The sequence below is a fragment of the Molothrus ater genome, chromosome 8 (genome assembly GCF_012460135.2).
Source record: "Molothrus ater isolate BHLD 08-10-18 breed brown headed cowbird chromosome 8, BPBGC_Mater_1.1, whole genome shotgun sequence".
Classification (NCBI taxonomy): domain Eukaryota; kingdom Metazoa; phylum Chordata; class Aves; order Passeriformes; family Icteridae; genus Molothrus; species Molothrus ater.
The window spans coordinates 22,425,127-22,447,559 of NC_050485.2; the positions used below are offsets into that span (position 1 = coordinate 22,425,127).

General features: G+C 40.7%; 1 protein-coding gene across 1 annotated transcript; it reads left to right on the forward strand.

Annotated features, from left to right (window-relative positions):
* The first annotated feature begins 215 nt into the window (after positions 1-215).
* Positions 216-22,259, forward strand: OGA (O-GlcNAcase). Its single transcript, XM_036385455.2, has 16 exons — positions 216-693; positions 4,248-4,299; positions 4,622-4,719; positions 5,962-6,092; positions 6,731-6,902; positions 7,764-7,862; positions 8,007-8,291; positions 8,828-8,986; positions 10,004-10,614; positions 11,007-11,181; positions 14,681-14,766; positions 15,624-15,728; positions 17,310-17,395; positions 18,142-18,334; positions 19,129-19,288; positions 19,976-22,259. Exons 1-16 carry the CDS (start codon positions 507-509, stop codon positions 20,110-20,112), a joined length of 2,736 nt encoding a protein of 911 aa, XP_036241348.1. The 5' UTR covers positions 216-506; the 3' UTR covers positions 20,113-22,259.
* Positions 22,260-22,433: the final 174 nt, after the last annotated feature.

The following is a 22,433-nucleotide window of genomic DNA, read 5'->3' on the forward strand; positions in this document are numbered from 1 at the left end:
CCCCTCAGTCCCTGCGGCCCCTCGCGCGTGCGCCGCGGGCGCGCGCTGCCTCCCCGCGCAAGCGCCCTGACGCGGCCGCGGCCTCGCCCCTCCCGCTGCCGGCCCCGCCGAGCACGCGCAGTGCGCGCCCTCCCGCGCCCCGCGCCTGCGCAGACCGCGCGCGCCGCCCGCCCGCCTCATTCCCCGAGGAGCCTCCCGCGCCCCAGCCCGTTGTTCCCGCTCCACCGGCGCCGTCCCGACCGCCCGCGTCCCTCGCTCCCTTCCCGCCGAGGCAGACGCTTCCCCTGCCCCCGCGGCGGTCCCGCGGAGCGGGGCGGCTGCGGGCGGAGCGGCGCGGACCGGTTGGGGCCGGTTCCCCGCGCAGGCGCAGCGCTCCGTAAACAGGAAGCGGCGGCGGCGGCGGCCCCGGAGCGGCGGAGACAAAGGGGCTGCAGAGCGGGGACGGCAGGGATCCGGCTCGGCTCGGCCCGGCCCAGCGAGCGGCGGCGCTGGCGGCGGGCGGCAGGATGGTGCAGAAGGAGGGGCAGGCGGCGCTGGAGGAGCCCCAAGGCAGTCCCAACCCGGCCGGGGTGCCCGGCGCCCCCTTAGAACCGCCGGGCGCCGCGGCAGGGCCGGTCCCAGGGGGCGAGGAGACCGACACCGAGACGGAGACCGCGCTGGGCTCCCGCCGCTTCCTCTGTGGAGTCGTCGAAGGTGAGAGCTTTCAGAGGGGGTCTCCCCTGGGAGACGGGGTGCGGGAGAACGGGGGGTTGGGTATCCGCGGGAGACGGGGGGTGGGCTGGTCCCAGCTGGCTTTGCTCTGCCGTCTCCTCCCCCGCCCGGAGGAGCGCGCTCGGCGGGGAGGTGGCGTGCGGCTCTTGGCCGGGACTCCGCCAGGGTGGGGAGGAGCCGCGGCTCCCGGGCGGGGCTTCTGCCCCCGGGGCTTGTGGCGGAGCGGGGAGCGCCCTTTGATGGCAGCTGTGCGGCGGGGCGAGGGCAGGCCCGGCACCCAGCGCGCCGATGAATCCTCCGAGCGGCTGAGGCGGTGCTGGGGCTCGCTTGCTCGTACGTGTCTAAAGGGGGAAGTGGGAGAGCAGAGCTACCGCGCGATTATCTTGGCTGTACGTGCTCTTCCTGCGCTCCAGAGGCTCACATTCCGTCCTGAGTAGGAAATAGGTGATTCCGTGGACTTCTGCTCAAAAATTAAATGCACTTTGTTCTCTAAAATGTTTTGGCGTCTCATTTTAGTTGTAGAACAATCCTCTGTCTTTTAGCATAGTTGCACCATTAAAAGGTTTAAATTGTTCTTGAAGCTGCAGAATAAAGGGACTTTTTGTTGTTCTTAGTAATGCATTTCTGACAGGTCAGTTAAGGTAGGTAGTTGAAAGTCAGCAGGAAAAATGGTTTATTCCCAGCGTAACAGTTGGTTTTAAATAGTTTTATTTCCTATGATCTCAAATTATTTCTGTACCAATAATGATTTTCCAGTAGGAAAACAAAAATTATTAGCAGATGGAATGGAGAGGGAAACAGGCCATTTATCAAAGTCAGTATCTGCATTGCTTTGCAGACTGTTTTCTGTTTGTATCTTTTAAAAAATCGTTCGGGTTCTGTAAATATGACCGTGAGAGGTGAATTGGTAAGGCTTAAATACAATCAGTGTAGAGAAAAATGCCTTTCTTCTGCTAATGGACTTAATTCTGTGAAGGTAGATACCAAATTGAGGGCTTTGGAGACACATAACAGTGAAGAAAAACACAGATTGTAACAACATGTTTTCTCATGTTCCTGCTGATACACCTGGAACATCTCTTGTTCATCCAGGTTTCTGTTGGAACCACTGAGAATACCATAATAAATTTTCTTGTCATGTTAGTTACATCGTTGGTTGCCTCAGCATATATTTTGTTGCAGGTGTTCCTGAGTGTACTGTGCACAAAACAAAGCAAGAAAATGGCCTCTGCCCAAAGAAGCCGTCAAACACTGGTTAGGAGTTGCCAGTCTGACAATAATATGTGTATGGGGAAAAAAGGAATAGGGGAGTGTTGAGGAAAAAGGCAAACAAAAAACCACCACCAACAGAAAAACAAACTTGTGGTGAAGGAGGTAAACGGTAGTGAGTGAAAACATCTGTCTCATTAGTGACTCAAGGGAATTATAGAGTTAAGGGAAAAACAGGAATTAACTTCAGAAGTGTAGATAAATACTTAAATATAAAGTAGTGGTTAGCACAGACTAAGGTGTGGTGAGGTTAGAGTGCTGAGATGGAGAATTTGGATCTTGGTAGAAAAGGCAGAGGGCAGCTGGCCAAACAGTGGGTGTGCCCTCTAAGAATGTGAAGAGTGTATGCCACTTAGCAAATTCACTCTTTGCACAGTAATAAGGTCTAAGAGATTGCTGAATGCAAAGCTTTGGTGCACTGCCTCTAGGATGTCCTGACTTTCAGTGATGGAGAGCATGGTAATAGGATGAGGTATTTTGGCATAATCTGTTGACTTTGTATTAACCTGACACACAGTCCTGAGGGAGTAATACAAAACTAGGTCGATTTTTTTAGTTAGACAGAAAGATCCAAGAATTGTACTTGGCTGGTAACAGTAGTAACCTAAGAAATGTGGTGACAGAGTATTGCTGCAGATTAGCCAGTTCTGTTCAGCCTTATTTAATAAGTTTTTGATAACTGGTTTTCTTTTTTCCTTTTTTTAATAGTAGGCTGTGCTCTGTTTAGGCTTGTAGGTCTGAAACAGTAGTATTAAAAGTAAAGCAAAAGTATCATGAACAAGTTATGAGGCATAGGGGAAATTCTTTAGGTTTCACAGGATTTTACTTCTTCTGTGAGTTCCTGAGCTTCCTCAGGGCAGCATCAGCCAGAGTTTGGAAACTATAGTGAAAATAAGAAATTCCTTCTGGGTGAAGTAAACTAGGAGGTTTTCAGGCCTCCCAGCTCTCTCTTGTTGCTCCTTGTTGCACTGGGCAGTTGTGATGAGGAGTAGTTGCTCAGTTTTGCCACGTTGTGGTGCCAGGCAGTTTCAGATCACTCTTAGAGAGAATAATTCTTAAAACTTGAGCCTCTTGTTTTAAGCTTCTTAAAAGAGCATTGTACACTTAGCATGTAACTGAAATATAATATATAGAAAATGTCTTCAGTTGCACCAGTTTGGAGTTTTTGAAGGTAGAAGGGTGATTGTGTCCTCAATGAGACTGAATATTTACAGATTTACAAGGCTGAATAGCTTTGGAAATGAAGATACTGTTTACCTTTTGAACAGGTGTTCTACGGATACTTCTGAGCTTTGTGTATTAGTAGTATCATTCATCACTGAGTGCCCATGCTGTTTGAAAAGCAGAGCTTATTAAATTTCATGTTATTTTAGTCTCTGGTCTTTGCATGGGCTGCAAGCTGAAGCTTTGTTTTGAAGTTCCCACTTGTGGTTGAACTGTTTGCACATAGGTCTAAGTGAGTTGGCTTGACTAAGAGGGCATTGAGAGTGCTTTTTTAATGTATTGTTTCTAGAATGGAAAGATGAGATTTAAAGCCAGAAGCAGTTGCAATTTCCATGGAATTGTATGACTTTGAATACACTCTAAAATCACTTGGGTAGATGCTTTTATATATGATTATTCACAGACATAGTATTAGCTCGTAAAATGTGGAAATGGTAAAGTAGGATATCACTTTGCAACTTTATTTTGACAAAGATCCTATTAAACAGAAAAGAAATAAAATCCTAAGCATTTTGTTGACTCACTTGCACATTTTTTTTAATTACACATCATCTTTTGCAGTATGTATTTATATATTCTGCTTATATAAATCCTTGTCTGTACCACCAGTTAAGCATTTTTGAGCTGGTAAATATTTTCAACTGTTTTCAATGTTCACCTTAAAGTCAAGTCTATTTTGTGGGTGTCTGGTGTAGTAGTTTAATTCAGATACAACTGTTCAGTCTGCTGCTGTAAAAATGCTGACTTGACTTGTCAAGGGCATATGCTCAGGAACACAGTTTGCATTCTGAAAATTAATTGCTTCAGTGGCCAAAATTATAAGACCTTAGATCATAAGAAATAAACGAAGTTATAATTGCATTTTAAATTTAGATCACTTTAGGTTATAACACTTTCCTCGTGCTAACTAATTTTTGTTCCTTTCTGCTTTGGAAAGCTTTTTGACAAATGTAGCAAAAGAGGAAGAAAATGGTGGGTTGTAATACAAAGTTTCATGAAGCAGGCATAATCTAACTGGATAATTCTAATCTTGTTGCCCATAGGATTTTATGGAAGACCTTGGGTGATGGAGCAGAGGAAAGAACTTTTTAGAAGGCAAGTCATGTTTCCTCTTACTGCAGCACATTCCATCGGAATGTAATCATAAACTTCCACTTAAGTCTGGAAAGAATTATTGTTCTAACCTAGAGCAACTTTCTGCCTAACATCTGTATTCTTGGGATTTGTATTCACCTTTTTATCTTGCATATACCAATTTTGTCCAATATAATTTGTGCTTAAAGTTATTGTGACTTAATAATATAACACAATGTTCAGTGAAGAAAAAAAAATCCGATTGAGTAAAAAAATAACATGAAGTAAAACACAGAATTCCTGAATTTGTGGGCTATTGGAAGGCTTTTTTCCTGTGTTTTAGGCTTCAGAAGTGGGGACTGAATACATACCTGTATGCTCCAAAGGATGACTACAAGCACAGGATGTTTTGGCGAGAAATGTACTCTGTGGAGGAAGCGGGTAATTGCCTTTATTTCTCCTCTGTGCTTTCTAGAAGTAGATTTTTGAATGAATTGGTTATTGCTATGTATACTTGTGTGTGTTTAATCACAGTAGCCATTCCCAAAGGTGACTGAAAGCCTCTTTTAATACCTTGCAGGTGTGTTTATGGGAGCTTTGGAACAAGCATGGATTTACTTCTTTTAACTATAACTGCAGATGATTTCTGAAACTGCTTTTAAGGCTTTGTCTTACAGGATTTATTTTTTGTCACAGGAAAGGTTGCTTAGACTTATTTCTCTGGCTCTTGAATGTCTTTTGAACATTTTTTGAAGTAGAAATTATTTGCTTTAGGAAAGGAAAAAAAGATTGATGAGCAAATAGCATGTCCTTTTATGTGATTCATTAAGTCCTTGTCTCAATGAAAAGAGTACCTGTTAGAAAAACAGCTCTTGACCAATTAGTCAGAACATAAAAGATCTGTTCACACTACTGAGAGTTGTTTTATCCACCTCTGGTGTTTATGGGATTTATGATGCTGTATTAGACTGAAGGGATTATAGTTTTCCTTGGGTGAGGGAAAAATTAGACTCTCTTGAAAGTAAATAATCCTTCTTGGAGGCCTCTTTGTATCAAAGCAGAAAAATAAAAGATACTGCAAGGTAATACCTAATAACAGCAAAGATTGTTAAATATTCTAAAAATATTTATTCATTGTATTCATATTATAAAAAATATTTATTCATTCTGTGAAAGATTCAATTGCAAGTTTGTTTCTTAAGGAAACTACTGCACATGAAGTAGTAACATGGTGATGTTATGCCCCACTTTTTCATGTGCCCAAGCTTCAGTCATATGAGTGGTGTGTGAGCCTCTGTCACATGGGGTGATATTACTGCAATAAATTGTTAGTATGTGTGGGAAAAGTGAGTAATAATTCTAGAACTGTTGATGTATGTACTGTGGAAACAGATTATAGCCATATTTGTCGCACAGTGTTGAGATAAAGAAAACTTCTAAAATATTTATAAAAAATTTAATATGGAAAATGAGAATACAAGGACAGTTGTTGTACTCCTTTTGGCATGATTGCTGAAAAATCCTCCAAATAATTTGGGGTTCTTTGCTGTGTTAGTTTCAAGAGATCCCAGCAATTCTTTTTTCTAATTATGACAGAAGAGGCATCTGCACTTTATAATACACTTTAAGATGATGCCTGAGAAATTTTTGAGTCCTTCTGAAATATTTTAATTTAATTTCCAGAGCAGCTAATGACTCTAATATCAGCTGCACGAGAACATGAAATAGAATTCATCTATGCAATCTCACCTGGACTTGACATCACTTTCTCCAATCCTAAAGAGGTATCCACATTGAAACGTAAGCTGGACCAGGTAAGGATGACACAAACTTAGCACAGTTCCAGTGCTGCTTAATTTGGAAGCTCCAGTACCTTGCTCACTCTTGCAGCTTTTCACCAGCTTCTTGAACCTTTTCAGCACTTTTCAGGTGTTAGTTTGGATGTCTCTGAATGATTCCAATGGTTGTGTTCAAGTTGCATTGCAAAAGTAGCCAGCGATAACCTTGATTTTAAAAAAAAATTCTCGTATTGGGTGCTGAAGGCTATTTTTGTCTTCAGAGTATTTCAGAATCTTGAAGCCAAGATGCACTGCTAAAGCAAGAACTCTAGCCCACAATAAATGCCTTTGCAGACCTGACATCCACATCTTCTTTGTTCTCCTGACTCCTCTCCTTTGTCCAAGAGCTGTTACAGAATTAGCTTTTTCCCCAGCTGTCCATCCTGTGAGATCAGCTTTGGATGGTTAAAACTGGAACAGATTGCAGGTCTTTAAAGATCTAATCTTTGAGAGAAGCAGAGCTATGGGTCAGAGACAGACATTCATTGTGAATAGAACGATATCTCTGTTCCTGTAGCTGTCTCTTAGGTTAGATCTAAAAGTACTACAGTCTGATTAGAAGAAGCAACAATAATTTAACAAATTAAACATTTTACTCTTGTCTCTTGTATTAGGTTTCTCAGTTTGGCTGCAGATCTTTTGCACTGCTCTTTGATGATATTGATCACAACATGTGTGCAGCAGACAAAGAAGTTTTCAGTTCTTTTGCTCATGCTCAAGTCTCAATCACAAATGAAATTTATCAATATCTAGGAGAACCAGACACATTCCTTTTCTGTCCTACAGGTAAAACAAGCAGAATATTTTCATTGAGCTTTAAAGGAGGGGGACTGTTATCTTACTGTTTGAAAACCTGGTTTAACATTTAATAACTGCCTTAAGGAGTATTTTGGGGTTGATTGGAGAAATTGTTTTACAAAGAAAAGTTTGATTATTCAGATGTATGCAAAGATTTTTTTCAAATTTATAAATCTCTGAAAGGCTCAATGCCAAGGAAATAAGGCAGCTTGATAGAACAGTTCAAGAAGTTTGAACTGAGAATTAGACTAATGGAAAATTTATTTTTTCCTAACTTGAACTGAAATGTTTGCTTCTTGAATTAGCAGGTTGTTAGTTTCTAAGAATTTTTTAAAGTAGAGGTAGTCTGTGCTTATGGCCGTCACTGGTTCCTATTTTTAATACGATTGCTCACTTCACTAGTCACTGAGTTGCTTTTTTTATCAAAAATTATTTTTAGTTTGTCCTCTTACACTGTGGTTCTGTTGCAGACCTTAACTTTAGAGATATATGTTCCAGTATTGCAGTTTTTAGGTATTTGCACTTTGTGATGAGTGTTGGGATTTTCTCATTCTCTTGGATACTATCTGCTGTAACAGGCCTTGTACTTAAGGACTTGATTTTTTCCTAATTTTGACATTTGAGCAATTTAAAATAATTCTCTACCATTTGTTTCTGATATTTATGCTGAATGTCATTCATAATGTCCTTTTTATTTATACTTTAGACTTTTGGCCTTACTTGATTAATTTAATAAATGTTTTTCATTTCCAAGGGTGGTATTCTCTCAATGTGTTTGTGGGACAGTTGGGTATGTTGTCACACATGTGCATCCTTCTATTGACAGTGACATTCTCTTTTCCTGTGCAGAGTACTGTGGAACTTTCTGTTATCCAAATGTTGCTCAGTCACCGTATTTACGGACTGTAGGAGAAAAACTGCTCCCTGGAATTGAAGTGTTATGGACAGGTAAAGACTGATAGCTTATTTCTTTTATTTTGTTGGTGTTAAGTATTTTCTCATACATATTTTGTAAACTAAACTGTCCAGCTACTTGGGGGTTGAATCTTCGAGTATATGCAAAGCCCTCTGATCATCCTCTTTCCTGCTTAGGTCCGAAAGTTGTATCCAAAGACATTCCGGTAGAATCCATTGAAGAAGTTTCTAAGATCATCAGGAGAGCTCCAGTTATCTGGGATAACATTCATGCTAATGATTATGATCAGAAGAGGCTTTTTCTTGGGCCTTACAAGGGTCGGTCAACTGAACTCATCCCTCGACTCAAGGGTGTTCTGACCAATCCAAACTGTGAATTTGAAGCCAATTATGTTGCCATTCACACGCTTGCGACCTGGTACAAGTCTAACATGAATGGAGTGAGAAAAGATGTGGTGATGAGTAAGTATGTGTAACTGTTTGCTGGATCTATGCTTAACCATATAAATCATACCAATTCTCTGTGTTTTTAATGATTTTCTCTCTTCCTCACCAACTTTTTCTTCTTATGATCACCTAGCCTTTTTTGTTCCATAAGTAAATGGCAGTTGCCTGAAAGATAATGATCTTGCTTTACTGACTTCCTGGGGCATATCCGTAGCACATGGTATCAAAGAATTTCTTAGTCTGGAGAGGTTTCTGTGGTTATGTAATTAACGCTTTTGGAAAGCGAGTTTAATGCCAAAGTTTGAAATATGTCCATGGATATGATTTCATTGGAAGAAGCAGTTCAGATCAGAAGACACGCTGAATGCCAAGGTGTCGCGTTCTGCATTGACATTGGTGGTGACCATAATTTTCATTTTTTTCTAATTAAAATCTAGTAACTTGTCCTTTCTGTCAAGTAAGCCCCTGAGTTACTGAATGCCTTGTCTGACATCTATTTTTGCTATATTAAATTAAACTAACGTGATAACTTTTAAAATTTGTCTCCGTAGCTGATACTGAAGACAGCACGGTTTCGATCCAGATTAAATTGGAAAATGAGGGGAGTGATGAAGATATTGAAACAGATGTTCTCTACAGCCCACAAATGGCCCTGAAGTTGGCCTTAACGGAATGGTTACAGGAGTTTGGAGTACCTCAGCAATACAGCAGTGAGTATGATTTGGTATCATTCTGGGACTGGTAGAAAAATGGTGTTAGATGTTCAGTATTTGTGCTTTGATTAAAGCTATTTTACAGATCCTGGCAATTCATACACTTCTGCTGGAAATATTTTCTGCCTTAGTAACTGGGGAACCTTAATTAAAGAGTAAGAATGCTTGATGTTCTTCAGTGTGCTTGTAATACTCTGACTGATCAACAAAAGCAGTCTTGATGTATTATCTTTTGGCATTTCTGATAGTAGGCAGGAAAGGGTCCAGATCTTGCTAGTCCCAGTTCTTACTAGGCTTCAGTGGAACCTGTGAGAATAGGAAGTACAGTTGGGAATTCTTTTTTGAGTTGATGTTAGATTGTTTTAAAAGCTAGTTCTGGTCCTGAACGCTCTGTGTTCTTCCAGTTGTTTTAAGATAGTTTTACTTTCCTGAGTTTGTCTGCATAAATCAGCTGAGTCCCTTCTGGCACTGTACACCTTTTTTGTACAGTGGGAGCTTGGGATATCTTGAGTCTAATGACCTTGGTCAGGGAGGGTGAGTTAGAGCATGTTGTCCAAGATTATATCTGGTAAGGTTTTGAATGTCTCAATTTTCCCCAGGTTAAAGACAGTTTTGAATTTGAAATATTTAAGCATCAGCTTATTATATTAAGCTTTTATTATGAACTGTCCTTTATATTCAAGTACAACTTTACCAAGTCATTTGATGCGGAGGGGAAAATAGTTACTTGGAGAGCTTTTTATTCTGATGGCATAGTTAAAAATAAATATTAAATCATTTTCCTACCTTTTTCTTCATCGTATATTTGCTTACCAGTTATGTGAAAAGGAAACTTGCAAAACTCAAAGTCAGTAGTTAGAGTTACATTGACAGAAGTGAACAGGCGAAGTACCAAAAGGAATCTGTGCTGATGGGATGCTGTGGTAACAAAATCATCCACCATTTGCAGGAGTTGCTGATTTGAATGTTAGTTGGCAGATACTGAAAATTAAATTTGTTTCTTCTTATTCTCAGGTAGGCAAGTGGCCCACAGTGGTGCTAAAACCTCTGTAGGGGATGTAGGGCCGCTGGTGGCACCATCCTCTTTAAATGCAGCAACAGTGGTTACCACGGTGTACCAGGAGCCCATCATGAGCCAGGGTGCAGCGCTGAGCAGTGACTCACCGGCCTTGGCCAAGGAGGAGGAGAAGAAGCAATCTGATGAGGAACCAATGGACATGGTGGTGGAAAAACAAGACGATGCAGACAAGAATGCAAACCAGATACTGACAGATATTGCTGAAGCCAAGATGGCAGAGGAGCTGAAGCCAATGGATACCGATAAGGAGAGTATAGTTGAGTCAAAGTCTCCAGAGATGTCTATGCAGGAAGACTCTGGTAGTGACATTGCACCTATGCAGACTGATGAGCAAATTAACAAAGAACATTTTGTGCCTGGGCCGAATGAAAAGCCTCTTTACACGGTAGAACCAGTGACTTTAGAGGACTTACAGCTTCTTGCTGACTTGTTTTACCTTCCTTATGAGCATGGACCCAAAGGTGCACAGATGCTGAGGGAATTCCAGTGGCTTAGAGCAAATAGCAGTGTTGTCAGCGTAAATTGCAAAGGAAAGGATGCTGAAAAAGTGAGTGCAAATCTTGTTTCTTTCCTTTTATGTCAAAATATAAAGCAATTTTATCTGTTGTCTGTAACAGAGACTGGTGTTCTACTTAGTAGGACCTGAAGGGTAGTGTATAATGAACCACGGGTCACAGTAATTTTCATTCCTCCAGTGGAATCTACTGTTTTAAGCCCTGTAGTGCCACACAGCTATGAAGGCAGCCTAGTATCTGCATTTGACTAGTGTTCCCTGTACTGGCCTGACTTCTAACAGCCATAGAGACTATCTGTGAGTCATGTGTGGTGTGATAGTCCCTCCTGGTAAAAAGAAGTGGTGAATTGTGTAGTCTTTCTCCGTATTTAGAGTACCACTCCTCTCTAGGAGCCTGTGTTTGATCTTGTGGATCTTTCTCATAGATAGAAGAATGGCGTAACCGAGCAGCCAAGTTTGAAGAGATGTGCAGCTTGGTGATGGGCATGTTCACTCGCCTCTCCAATTGTGCCAACAGGACAATCCTTTATGACATGTACTCCTACGTCTGGGATATCAAGAGTATTATGTCAATGGTGAAATCTTTTGTGCAGTGGTTAGGTAGGTGCATTGGGAGCCATTATAATCCCAGATAGATTATTTTTTATGTGTGTTTTTAATTAGCCCACGGGGAAAACTGAAGCATTAGGTGAATGTGTTTTTTTGGACAGGGGGTCTAGTTTGACCCTGTTTTAAAGGTTTTCCTGTCTTGCTATTTGAAGCAATGCTTGCAGTGAGTTTGCTTTGCTATTAAAAGTGAAGTCTGCTGGATGCTTAAGATTGGAGACCTTGATTTTCTTCTTGGGCTAATGAAACTTGAATCTCATCTGACACGTAAGTGTTGACTTTAACTTACTCTTGACTGAATGCACACTGGACTATGCCATGTTACTCCTTGGATGCCCCGCTGTTTGATTGGAAATGACACTACGAAATGTGATCACCTCAGCCATCTGCTGTTTGCTCTGTCTGATAACATTATTGCTGTCTTCAACAGACCTTTCAATGGGCCTGGCCATGAGGAAGGTGATCCTCCCAGCCCCTGTGCGCATGCGAGCTTTAGCATAAGGCTATTCTGGTGCAAAATCATTTCCTTTAAACACTTTCCAAATTGCTGATTTTTTAATTTTTTTTTAAATCTATATTTTAGTTTTTGGTAATGGATGGAAATTGTGGAGCTCTCTGGACAGATTTAGTCTGAGACTTAAAATAATCTTGAAACAGTATTTTTTTTTTTAATGTGTGGCACTTTGTTTTGTTTTGTTGCTTTTTTTCCTGAAATATTTTTGAGAGATCCTAAGTTGGCATATAGCACCAGCATGGCCTGGGTAATTCTAGTCACCTCATTTCACTTTCAGGTTTCAATCCAACTGTAAGGAATATGCTGTGGAGTTGCTTGATATACACAGCAGACAGCAAAGCTGATGGTCTCAAGTCACACTTTCTGTAGCTGTCACAAACCTCACAGTGGCTAACCGTTACACAACCTTGGTCTAATCCTAGTGTTTGGATTGTCTTTAAATTATATTCTTAAATACTGACAGATTTAAACAGGGACAGAGAAGACCTATTAAATGATCAACTTCATCTATGCCCAACAAATTCCTAAGTTTTGTGCTTATTAAATATCTGATCCCCAAACTCATAGTTGATAAAGAAGAGAGCTTTTAAGACTGCCTACTGCAAAGCACAGAGAAGAAAACATAGTGGGGGAGGAAAACTCAGCAGCATTGTAGTATGATAACATTACTTGAACAACTTCATGCTGTTTTTAAAGCCTTAGTTTGTGCATTTTTAAGTGTAACACATCTCCTCCAACTTTACTATCCTTGCTGTATGTTGACATTTAGCTAGACAGAATGCTCTCTTCTTGATAACTTAATCTGCTTACAACTCTAGGCCAAAGCTCTATAAAGGGAACAGTGGTTCTTGTAGTCTTCAAGGGCCCAATGCAGACTGCATTTCAGAATTATCAGACTATGTACTAAATTCAGCTGAAATTGTTTTCAGTGTCCCTGTAAAGTTAGATTCAAGTCTCTAAGTGCATCAAATATTTGGAGTGGTTCACAGTAGAAGCCAACTTAGTAAACACCAACTCTGTTAACTTTGGCACTGTTCTGTTCCAGTACTCACACTGGTATTAGATAGTTGGAAAATTAAGATTTTTTCACATGTACAGTTTAATACTCTTACGCTAACAGTGCTTCTGTGAGAGGGGCCATTTTTGTCTTCAGCTTGTCTTTTATCACTGGTGTAAATACAGAGTAAAGGTCTTTGATAAAATACCTCATTATATAAAGTCAAGTACATTACAAATCCAAACAAGTTAGTTTTCACAGTGGTGTGCTCAATGGTCCACTGGATGTTCACTTTTTTCACCTCTCCTCCCAAGTCCAGCTAGCATTCAGTCCCTTAAATTAGTGTGGCTGTACAGTACTATGGATTACTAATGACTTCTATTGTCTTCTTCCCCATTGTGTACAGATGGGAGAATCCTCAGCACAAGTTTCTACTGCTATTGGATGGACAGCGCCAGATGTTCACAGCGCGTCGTCATTAATTAATTAAAATGGAAAGGTTTTGTCTGTGAGGCAGCTCAGATAGATTAGATGTACAGCAGGCATGAACTGAAGTCACATTTGCGCAGCGACTAAGGCATTAACTATGATTTTCATTTATACAGCTCTTCATTCACACAGCTCTTTACTGTAATTATTGGAAGTGCTAGTTAAGTTGTAGTCTCAAAGGACAGACAGATACTGTCTTCCAAGTTTTTGACTAGATCTCTTTGGGAAGGATCTTTTCTTATGTGAGAATTCTAAAATGTGGGAGTGAACCAAATTTGAGTTTTGGTGTTTGGATTGTTTCTGAAATTTACCATACTAAGGATAGTTTGTATTGAACCTATTTTCCTAAACTCGCATAAATGTCAAACTTGGCACACTTTGGGACTCTCTGACTAGCACAACATACTTGTCTGTACTGATCTGAGACTGTTACTTGAACAGGAGGTAGATTGCTGTCCACAAAAGGAAAAGAGTATTTGCGCTGCTCCTCTTGTCAGAAAACTAGGCAGGTAGTTGAGATCTCCACTTCAGATACCACTTGGCTTTTTTTGTCTCTCCAGAGCTGTCATTTATGTTATTTGGCAAAGGCTGAAGTGCCTTGCTGGCAGAACGGTGTTAAAAATCAAACAGCCAATGGAAGTTTCTTTTCTAAAGCAAGTGCAAGCTAAAGCTAAGCACTGCAGTGGGCCTGCTGCTGCTGTTGGTTGAGCAGCAGGGTCCTTGGTGCATCCAGTATGCTTGTGGAAATAAAAATCAAGATACAAAAAGCAAAGCTAGTAGTGGCCACCAAGGTGTATTAGTTAAATTGTGAGTTAATTCCAGTTAACACTACTTAGCTTTTTAATGTGCCAACAGTATTGTGAAGGTGTTGCCTGGATTATGTAAATCTCTGTAGTCTCTTGCAAGAATGCTGTTTCATACAGCTGTCCTGGCTGCCTCATCTGTTCCAGACTATTTACATATATTGCTAGTCCTAGTTTTCTGACAAGATTAGAAACAATCAGTACTAAAATGTGACTTCAGAAAGGTCCATTTTTTTTTTCAGGGGCTGTGATAATGGCATTTGTTTGATCTAAAATTTATGGTAGTATCTATTGAGCCACATAGCTTCCAAGATGTCAGATTTTCATAGATTTAATGAATGTTTCTGACACAAATGCCCCAAAAAAAAAAGTGTGCAAAATGTGTGGGAAGAGTATGTAGTTCTGCATGGCACCATTTTTGTGCCTTCTGGTCTAGAATGAAGTGTGTAGCTGAATTGTCTCACCTGTCTGTTACAGGTAATGAAAAAAATTTTAAGTACCACAGTTAGTGCACAAGCACAAAAGCTTTATAAATGATACATTATTACAGCCCCTCCCCTTCCCCAAGCCCTGGATTCTAGCTCAGTTAGAGAGCTTTTTCCACAAGTGTATGTTAGCTTTTTGGACATGTAAGACACCCAGGAAATCCCCCTTCTCGTAACATTCTCCGCTTGGATCTGATCTCAACAGGGTGTCGTAGTCAATCTTCAGCACAGTTCTTAAGTGGAGACCAAGAACCCTGGGCCTTTAGAGGTGGTCTAGCAGGAGAGTTCCAGGTATCAATATGACTTCACAACTGAATGACATTTTCTTTGTTTTATGAGAAACCTTTTGTTGCACATCAGAGGTCTGGAAGGATTGGTCTGCCGAAGGCTTTCTGGTCCAAAGCCCATTAGCCTTACAGCTTGGTTTAAAATAATTTTCCTCCCCTTTCTACAGTAATTTCTCAAGGAGATGCTGCCTGTCCCACGCGCATGCGAAGCGCAGCGGCTTTAGTTGTACATTTCACATTGTTTCTTTGCAGGTCGCACAGCATTTTTACCTGCGCCCGCAATTGCACAATGCGCGCATGCTTGTCTGCCAATGGGAATTCCATGAGCAAAAGGGATCGTCCTCCAAATTTTGGTTCCTCTGGAAATAATGCTGTAATGTGCTTTACTGCAAGGAATTCAATTGGCCAGTATTCCTAGCTCGCTGTTTGTACCATGTGCAGATTTGTTCATGGATTTTTCAGGCGCTGTACTTTTCCCCCCTCACAGGTGCTCTGCGCGCAGCAAATTGAATCAGCGCATTGCTTTTGGGATAAAGCGTCTCCTCTGGCCAGTTAACCCTCTTCAGACCAAACCTTTCCTCCTGACATTCTGTGTTCTTAGACAGTGTAGATGTGATTGGTAAAAAGTTTTTAAAGCAGTTAAGATTAACAGACTCTTAATGTGCTGTTTCAATTGCATATTTTAGAACACCAATTGGATATTTTCTATTCAAATAAGGTCTTTGCATTTGTAAAGCATACCAACCCCAGCTTCTTTTGGGGTAGCAAGTAGCAAATGTTATTTTGGGAGTCTGCAGTGCACACCCAAGAGTGATGGGTTTTGTTGTTCATACAGTTATATTGAATATTTTGTTTTCACAGCGTTTGCTGCCTATTGATGGGGCAAATGACCTCTTTTTTCAACCACCTCCATTAACACCCACTTCCAAAGTGTACACCATACGACCCTACTTCCCTAAAGATGAGGTAACTGCTTTTGACACTTGTCACTTTTGCTGTGAGTGATGCACTTTCTTTCAGGGCAACAGTGATTATTGCTGAGTCCCATCTTCCCTAATGAAGCAGTTGTCCTGATGTCTTGCACAAAGTACAAATGCCAGCTCACAGGAGAACTGAGGTTAAATGATATGCCTCTGGTTCAGCAATATGCTGTGCAACACTTCATGTACACCCACAGCTTGATTCCCAGCCTCCCACCCCCTCATCCTTTTAAATCTCTGAGTGCCTTCCTTATTTATGAAAGACAAGTTAAATTTGTCCAGCTGGTAGAAAAATTCTTGCCGCAGGGAAACATCCAGTGAATTAACCTTAGAAGGTGGGTGTGTATGCCTGTTTCAGTCAATGGTTATTGTGGTACCTGCTGGTATTTGCAGAGCTGTATAGGCAGAACATTGATACTGCATCTCAAAATGGAGCTGAAAAATGAGATCACGGTTCAGCCATTCTTATCATTTTAGTTACAGTTGGAAGCTTTTTGGTCTGATTTTGAAAGAATGTTGTCAAATCTGCTTTGGAGTGTTTGGTACTTTAAAATCAGGAAAATTTCATTAGTCATTTTTGATTAGTGCTTTTTACCTTTCCTGTTTTCTGAATGGATCTCTAGTATAGTTTCTTTCCTATTAGCTTGGCATGGAGAACACTTGAAAGTGAAGTATCAGCCAATAGTTAATTAACTCTTTATGGATGCAGTTTAAACAATGTAGGGGTTAATGCAGCTTGAGATCTTGTGTTGGTAGGTAGACTGAGATGAAACAGGAGTTTCTAGGTTGAGTTTGTAGCATTTCAAACAAGTCTTAACTTTGAAGCCAGTCAGACATACTAGGCTGACACATGAAGACTCCTTTTCCTGTCATTTCTGGGCCAGCTCTATCCTGTGCTGTTACACGAGCAGTAAAGCAGCCTTTTCCAAACTTTCATGCAGGACTCCCCCTAAGCTGACTTGTTCTTTGGTAGAAAATGGAATTGATATTTCTAAACCACCTTAGCAATGAGAGGTGCAGCTGAGCATGCAGCCATAAACTGTATTTCTTCTGAGGAGTTACCCTTTAACTAAAGGAAGAAAGTGTCAAATGCAGAGCATTTTTGTTTTTTAAAAAAGTGAAGTTTCTTATTTAAGATGGGAGTAATTCAAATTTGCTCTTTTAAAGAGATGCAGGTGAAACCCTTTTAACATGCAGGATGTATCTGTCCTTTGCAGACGTTGAGTTGCCATACTGGAGCATCAGAGGTTTTGTGAAGGGACTTTGTAGCAATGGTGGCACTGAGTGTTTAGGTATCTGCCCCTCAGAATTAATCTTGTTACAAGAGCAGGAGGTTCCCCTCCAGCCTTTCCTTCCCAGCCATTCAACTTAACTGCCGTGTTTTTGAAGGCAACTTTGAGTTACTTTCAGGGAAGAGGTAGAGGGAATGCCATCCTTTTGCATAGATGGATACTTTTGATCTCTGGTGACTGGTGCCTGTCAGTGCTAGGTTACAGTGCAGCTGCTAATGACACACTCTCTTTTGAATGTGACTGCTCAGTTTGAATAATCTCTTTTCTCCTCTTAGGCATCTGTATATAAGATCTGCAGAGAAATGTATGCTGATGGAGCTGATCAACCCTTCCATAGTTTACCAGATTTAATTGGAGACAAGTATGTATTAGCAACAAGTGTCCTTCATTCTGAAGGATGAAGTCCTGATAGTGTATTTAATTTGAATTTTTAGGATTGTGTGTGGGAAGAATACAAAGAACATTTGAAGCAGATAAAATAATTTACTCTCAGGAAATTGGGGTTTTGATTTCTTAGAGACTGTTGACAGTTATGTCTCAGCTCATGTGCTTGGTTGCCTGTTGTGAGCTATTAGAAAATAAATTTAGCTGAAACCTCTATATTATGAAAGGTGTGCATCACAGTATCTTATTTCAGATTTTGTGAAAGTATATCATGAGAGTGTCCATAGTCTGTAGTTATCTTCTGGTATTTTTTCTGACCTACTAGAGTTCTTAAAATAGAATTGACAGTTTTTGAGGTGCTGTCTCCCAGCCAAGTGCCTCAAGTTTTTTTTTTAAGTACATATACAAACTTTTTAAAAGGATAAGCAATGATAGATGAAGTTTAAAAAAAATGGGGCATTAAAAATGAGCTGTAAAATGAGCTACTAAGAGCAAAAGCTGAAGAGTAGTGTGTATAGAATTAAACACTTGAAGCCTGAGGTGCAGATGTTGCTCACAGCTGAGTTTTGACAGCTGATCAGTCAGTTAGTGCTTTGTTGGAACTAATTCCATACTGGAGGACTCACTTCTTTGGTTGACTCTGGAGTCTCCTCTGTGGAACCTGAAGAGCATACTTGGTCAAACAGACCTTCTTTTGACTGAATTTGTACTTTTTTCCTGCAGGTTAGTTGGAGGTCTGCTCACCCTCAGCCTGGATTACTGCTTCGTCTTAGAAGATGAGGATGGCATATGTGGCTATGCTTTGGGAACAGTTGATGTAACTCCCTTCATTAAGAAATGCAAAATGTCTTGGATCCCTTTCATGCAAGAAAAATACACTAAACCAAATAGTGACAAGGAGCTGTCTGAAGCAGAGGTTGGTATAACCTGTGAGGTCAGAACTGTATGCTGAAGTCTTTCCAAAGTGGGTCTTTGCTTTTTGAGCTCACATGAAATTCAGTTTTTTCACCTTTCTGAAGACTTTGAGCATGTATTAAAGCATCTGATGTATCAGAAGGAGACAGTAAAATTATTCATTGCCAGTCAGCTACAGCTATGTGCTCTAATACACCCATGAGGTGTACTTGAGTAGTAATCCATGCAGTAAATATAAAGCACCTTCATCTGGAGAAAATTACATTTGAAAGTAAACTATTGCTCCTGCTCTGTTCTACTGCAAAATGTAGTATTAGTTTCCCCATACTGCAGGTAGAGCACTGAAAGTCTTACCAGTTTAAGTAGGGAAAACAAATTCAAGAGCACTTGGTTTTGGTGTGAAAATCTCTGAGCTGTTTGTGGAGTGTGACAGCTGTAAATGGTGCAAGGCAGCCTAAAACTGCTCATTAAAAAGGCAAAGAAACAAAGATGAGTATCTGTGTGCAAACTGCTGGTTATGTGTTGGCTTATGTTTTCTTTCACTTGAAGTATGGGTCATTGAGAAGGAGCTTTGCATGCCTCCTTTGATGGTCTGAGAAGCTTTTCTAGCCAGTCTTTTTGTCTAGAGTACAGCAGTTCAACAGATGAGGAACCAAGTAGCCATCAAGAGGTGTAGCTGAAAAGCCTGCTGGTTTGGGGGTACACTCCATGAGAAAAGCAGTCTCCCCTGATAAAGATCAATGAAAATGAAAAGCTGGATAATTATTAAATACCTGTTTCTAATATTCTTTTCAGAAAATAATGCTAAGCTTCCATGAAGAACAAGAAGTATTGCCAGAATCGTTCCTTGCTAACTTCCCATCTTTGATAAAGATTGATATCCACAAAAAAGTGACAGATCCAAGTGTGGCCAAAAGTATGATGGCCTGCCTGCTCTCTTCTCTAAAGGCTAATGGTAAGTTTCTTGCACTTAGAAATCCTTTTTTTCCTAACTACATGTCATTTCTAGGGTGCCAGGCAAACTTGGGAAGATGTGGGTAAATAATTACAAAAGCTTTATGAACAGCTGACTTCTGCTGCTGCCTTGAAAAGGGGAGCTTTTCATTTTAGCTATTATCCTGCAAATTAGAAGATAGGCAGAACTGAGGGAGCAATTTGGCACTGAGAGCACACATCTTTACATCTTGAACACTGCCCAAAAGTCTATATTTTTCCTGCTGGCATTGGCAATGATGCTTTTTTTAAAGTTTGGCTGTGTGCACTGGTGGGTAATTACCAAACCTTCAGTATGGGAAGTGCTTGGCTGCCTGCCCTGACTGTGCACCTCACACTCACACTTTCTTTGTGCCACTTGGTGCCCTCCTGCAATGCTGTTTTTGGAACCAACATTAGGTATTTTTGTGTGCAGTGAAAGGTGTGCAGAGGGTTTGTTCGGACTGATGGATGCCTGCAGTGTGTAGTGCTGTTAGGGATGGTCAGCTGTGCTGCCATAAATCTGGACTCTTGGCCACTATGCTCTGTGTGGGATTGGATCACTGATTTACCACATAAAATTGGTGGGAACTCTAGTAATATTTGATGTCTGTGCTTTGTATGGTAACTCTTCTCCTACAGTATTTTGTTTCTTTTCTTTCTTCTTCAGGCTCCCGTGGGGCTTTTTGTGAAGTGAGACCAGATGATAAAAGAATCTTGGAATTTTACAGCAAGCTGGGTTGTTTTGAAATTGCTAAAATGGAAGGATTTCCAAAGGATGTTGTTATCCTTGGAAGAAGCCTTTGAAGTGCTTGAGAGTGAACTGTTCCAGTACTGTAGACCCTTAACAGCTGGGCAGGTAGTGGTGGGGATCTTCATATGGTCTTACTGCACAAAGCCAGCAATAAGCCAGCTTGGTAAAAGGGGCTATGCGAAAATCACCCATCACACATTCAGACTGTCATTTGTTGGAAGGGGATAATGCTGCTGAAAACATTGTTAAACAAAGAGAAACCCTGTCCTCTCCTGGTCCTGTGTGAAGTGCCAAGGAATCTTGCATGGGCTATAGCTTCTCAGAGGAATCCCTCTCAGTCGGTGCTGTGGTTGATGACAGTTCTCTGCGTTCAAGTGTCAACAGAAAATTGGTCTCTGGCAGAATGCCTATAAAGATGCAGGTTTTGTTCTCTGTCATAGAGCAGGATGTGCAATTGCAAGTTGCAGAAATCGGAGGGGTTGCTTGTGTCAATCAGCATTTTTAAAGATAAGTAGTTACAGTTCTATTTTTTACTACCTTTATGCTTGTTGATAAAGCAATGACCCGTTGTCACTTCTAATGACCATTGGTTCAAGCTTTTTGTTTTGTTAGGGACAAATGTGCAGTGGTCTGTGGCAGAAGTCACTCAATGACAAACTTGTAAATCTCAGTGTATATAAACCTAGATGTATGCTGACTAACTTTTTGTTTACTGGTTTTTGTAACTTTTTCTTTTGAAAAGTGAAATGGTATAGGTCCAAGATGGCACTTTTGAAAAACCTAAAACCACAATCGAGAACAAGTCTGTCCTCAGCACTGACCTTTCTTACTGTGCCTCATATCCAGGGCTAGGTACTGACCGTCTTGGGAAAGGGGAGCAGATCCCAACTGACCCTTCCTTCAGATAGCAGTTTGTCACTGCTCGAGGGTATCATTCTCCTGGGACTGAAACAGCAATTCACAGGATGCTTTGCTGAACCCGTTAATTTTGGTAATGTTCACATGGGATTATGGATGAAAGATGGTGAGAGGGAGAGAGAGCTGGCCCACAGCTGGGATTTGTCCTTGGAAGAGTCACCATGTTTCAAAGCCTGTTCGTACTAGTTTGATTAAATCAGGGTCTTCAAGTCCTGCACATTTGTATCAAATAACTTTTCTATAAGAAATGCCACAATAAGCACATTTTTACACATTATTTAAATGGTTATCTACTTTTAAATGTTCCAAGAGTTTAATGTTTTTACCCAGGATGGACATGCTTGGTGATGGGATGGAACTGGCTTCGTATGGGACCTGGTATTCAGGTAGTTGGATCATTTAATGGAAATGGTACTTTGCAGTAGTCCCAGTGTCCCAGACAGGTGATTGGACAATGGTATGCACTTTGCAGTACTTTGTTTCTTCCACCTGCTGCCATAAGCTGTCTATATCTTACGTTTAAATTTTCCTGGGGTTTTTTCAGTGGTGCACAAAGGAAGCTTGGTTGCTCTTACAAGCCTCCAGCTGCATAGAAGTTGATTTGCAACCTGTAATGAATGGCATTAAGATTGCAGTAACGCTCTCTGCAACCTGTAAGGAGATGCTGTGTTTGGCCTTCTGGTGCAGTCATGTGCAAGATGTTTGGTTTTTGTTTTTTTTTTTTTTTTTTTTTCTGCAGAATGTGAATGATTTTTAATGCGGTAGCAAAGTATTTAAGTTGAAACAAGTTCATTTCATTTTTAGAGAGAGGTATGGGGTTGTGCTGTGGGATTTCATTAAGTCCAAGCTGAATGCCACTAGTTTTTATACAGCTTTGAGTGCATGTTGAGTAGCTGATAACCTTGATTTACCAGGTGGGAGAGTTTTGTTTCTTCATGGATACCAGACTCGACTTACTTCATCTGGATGCATAACATTACAGCATAGGATGCTTGTGGCCTTATTTCTTGGCTTTTAAGGAGTTGCCACATTTTCTCTTCCTATGAATTTGTTATTATTATAGAAGTTAATTGTCTAAGCCTATGGAATGTCAGGCCAATACCATCATTCTAGGATTGTAAAGTGATATGTTGACATATCTTTCATGGTTATGAATTTTCATTAAGGTTGGAATGCCACTTTCATTAATCTGTTTTAGATCAACAGTATCTGTAGCAGAAAAAGACCTGTAAAACTGTATTTGAAGACCATGCGAGAAATAGAATAAAAATTGAGAAGTGAATGTAAATAAATGTGTATTTTGTGTATGAGCTGGTCCAGAACCAGAAGTGGTTCAGCAATGTACATTACATCACACTGTAAGTGTTTGATGCCCTTGGGATCAGCTGTCAGAGACTTGTGTCTGGTTTTGGTGTTGGCAGCTGCACATCCACACAATTTAACTTGGGAAGATAAA

Excerpts from the sequence above, each read along its gene's own strand:
- OGA (XM_036385455.2), top strand. The coding sequence starts at position 507 with ATGGTGCAGAAGGAGGGGCAGGCGGCGCTGGAGGAGCCCCAAGGCAGT. Across the intron at positions 4,720-5,961 it reads GTACTCTGTGGAGGAAGCGG|AGCAGCTAATGACTCTAATA; the intron begins GTAATTGCCTTT and ends TTTAATTTCCAG. Across the intron at positions 14,767-15,623 it reads GTCTAGCAGGAGAGTTCCAG|CGTTTGCTGCCTATTGATGG; the intron begins GTATCAATATGA and ends TTGTTTTCACAG.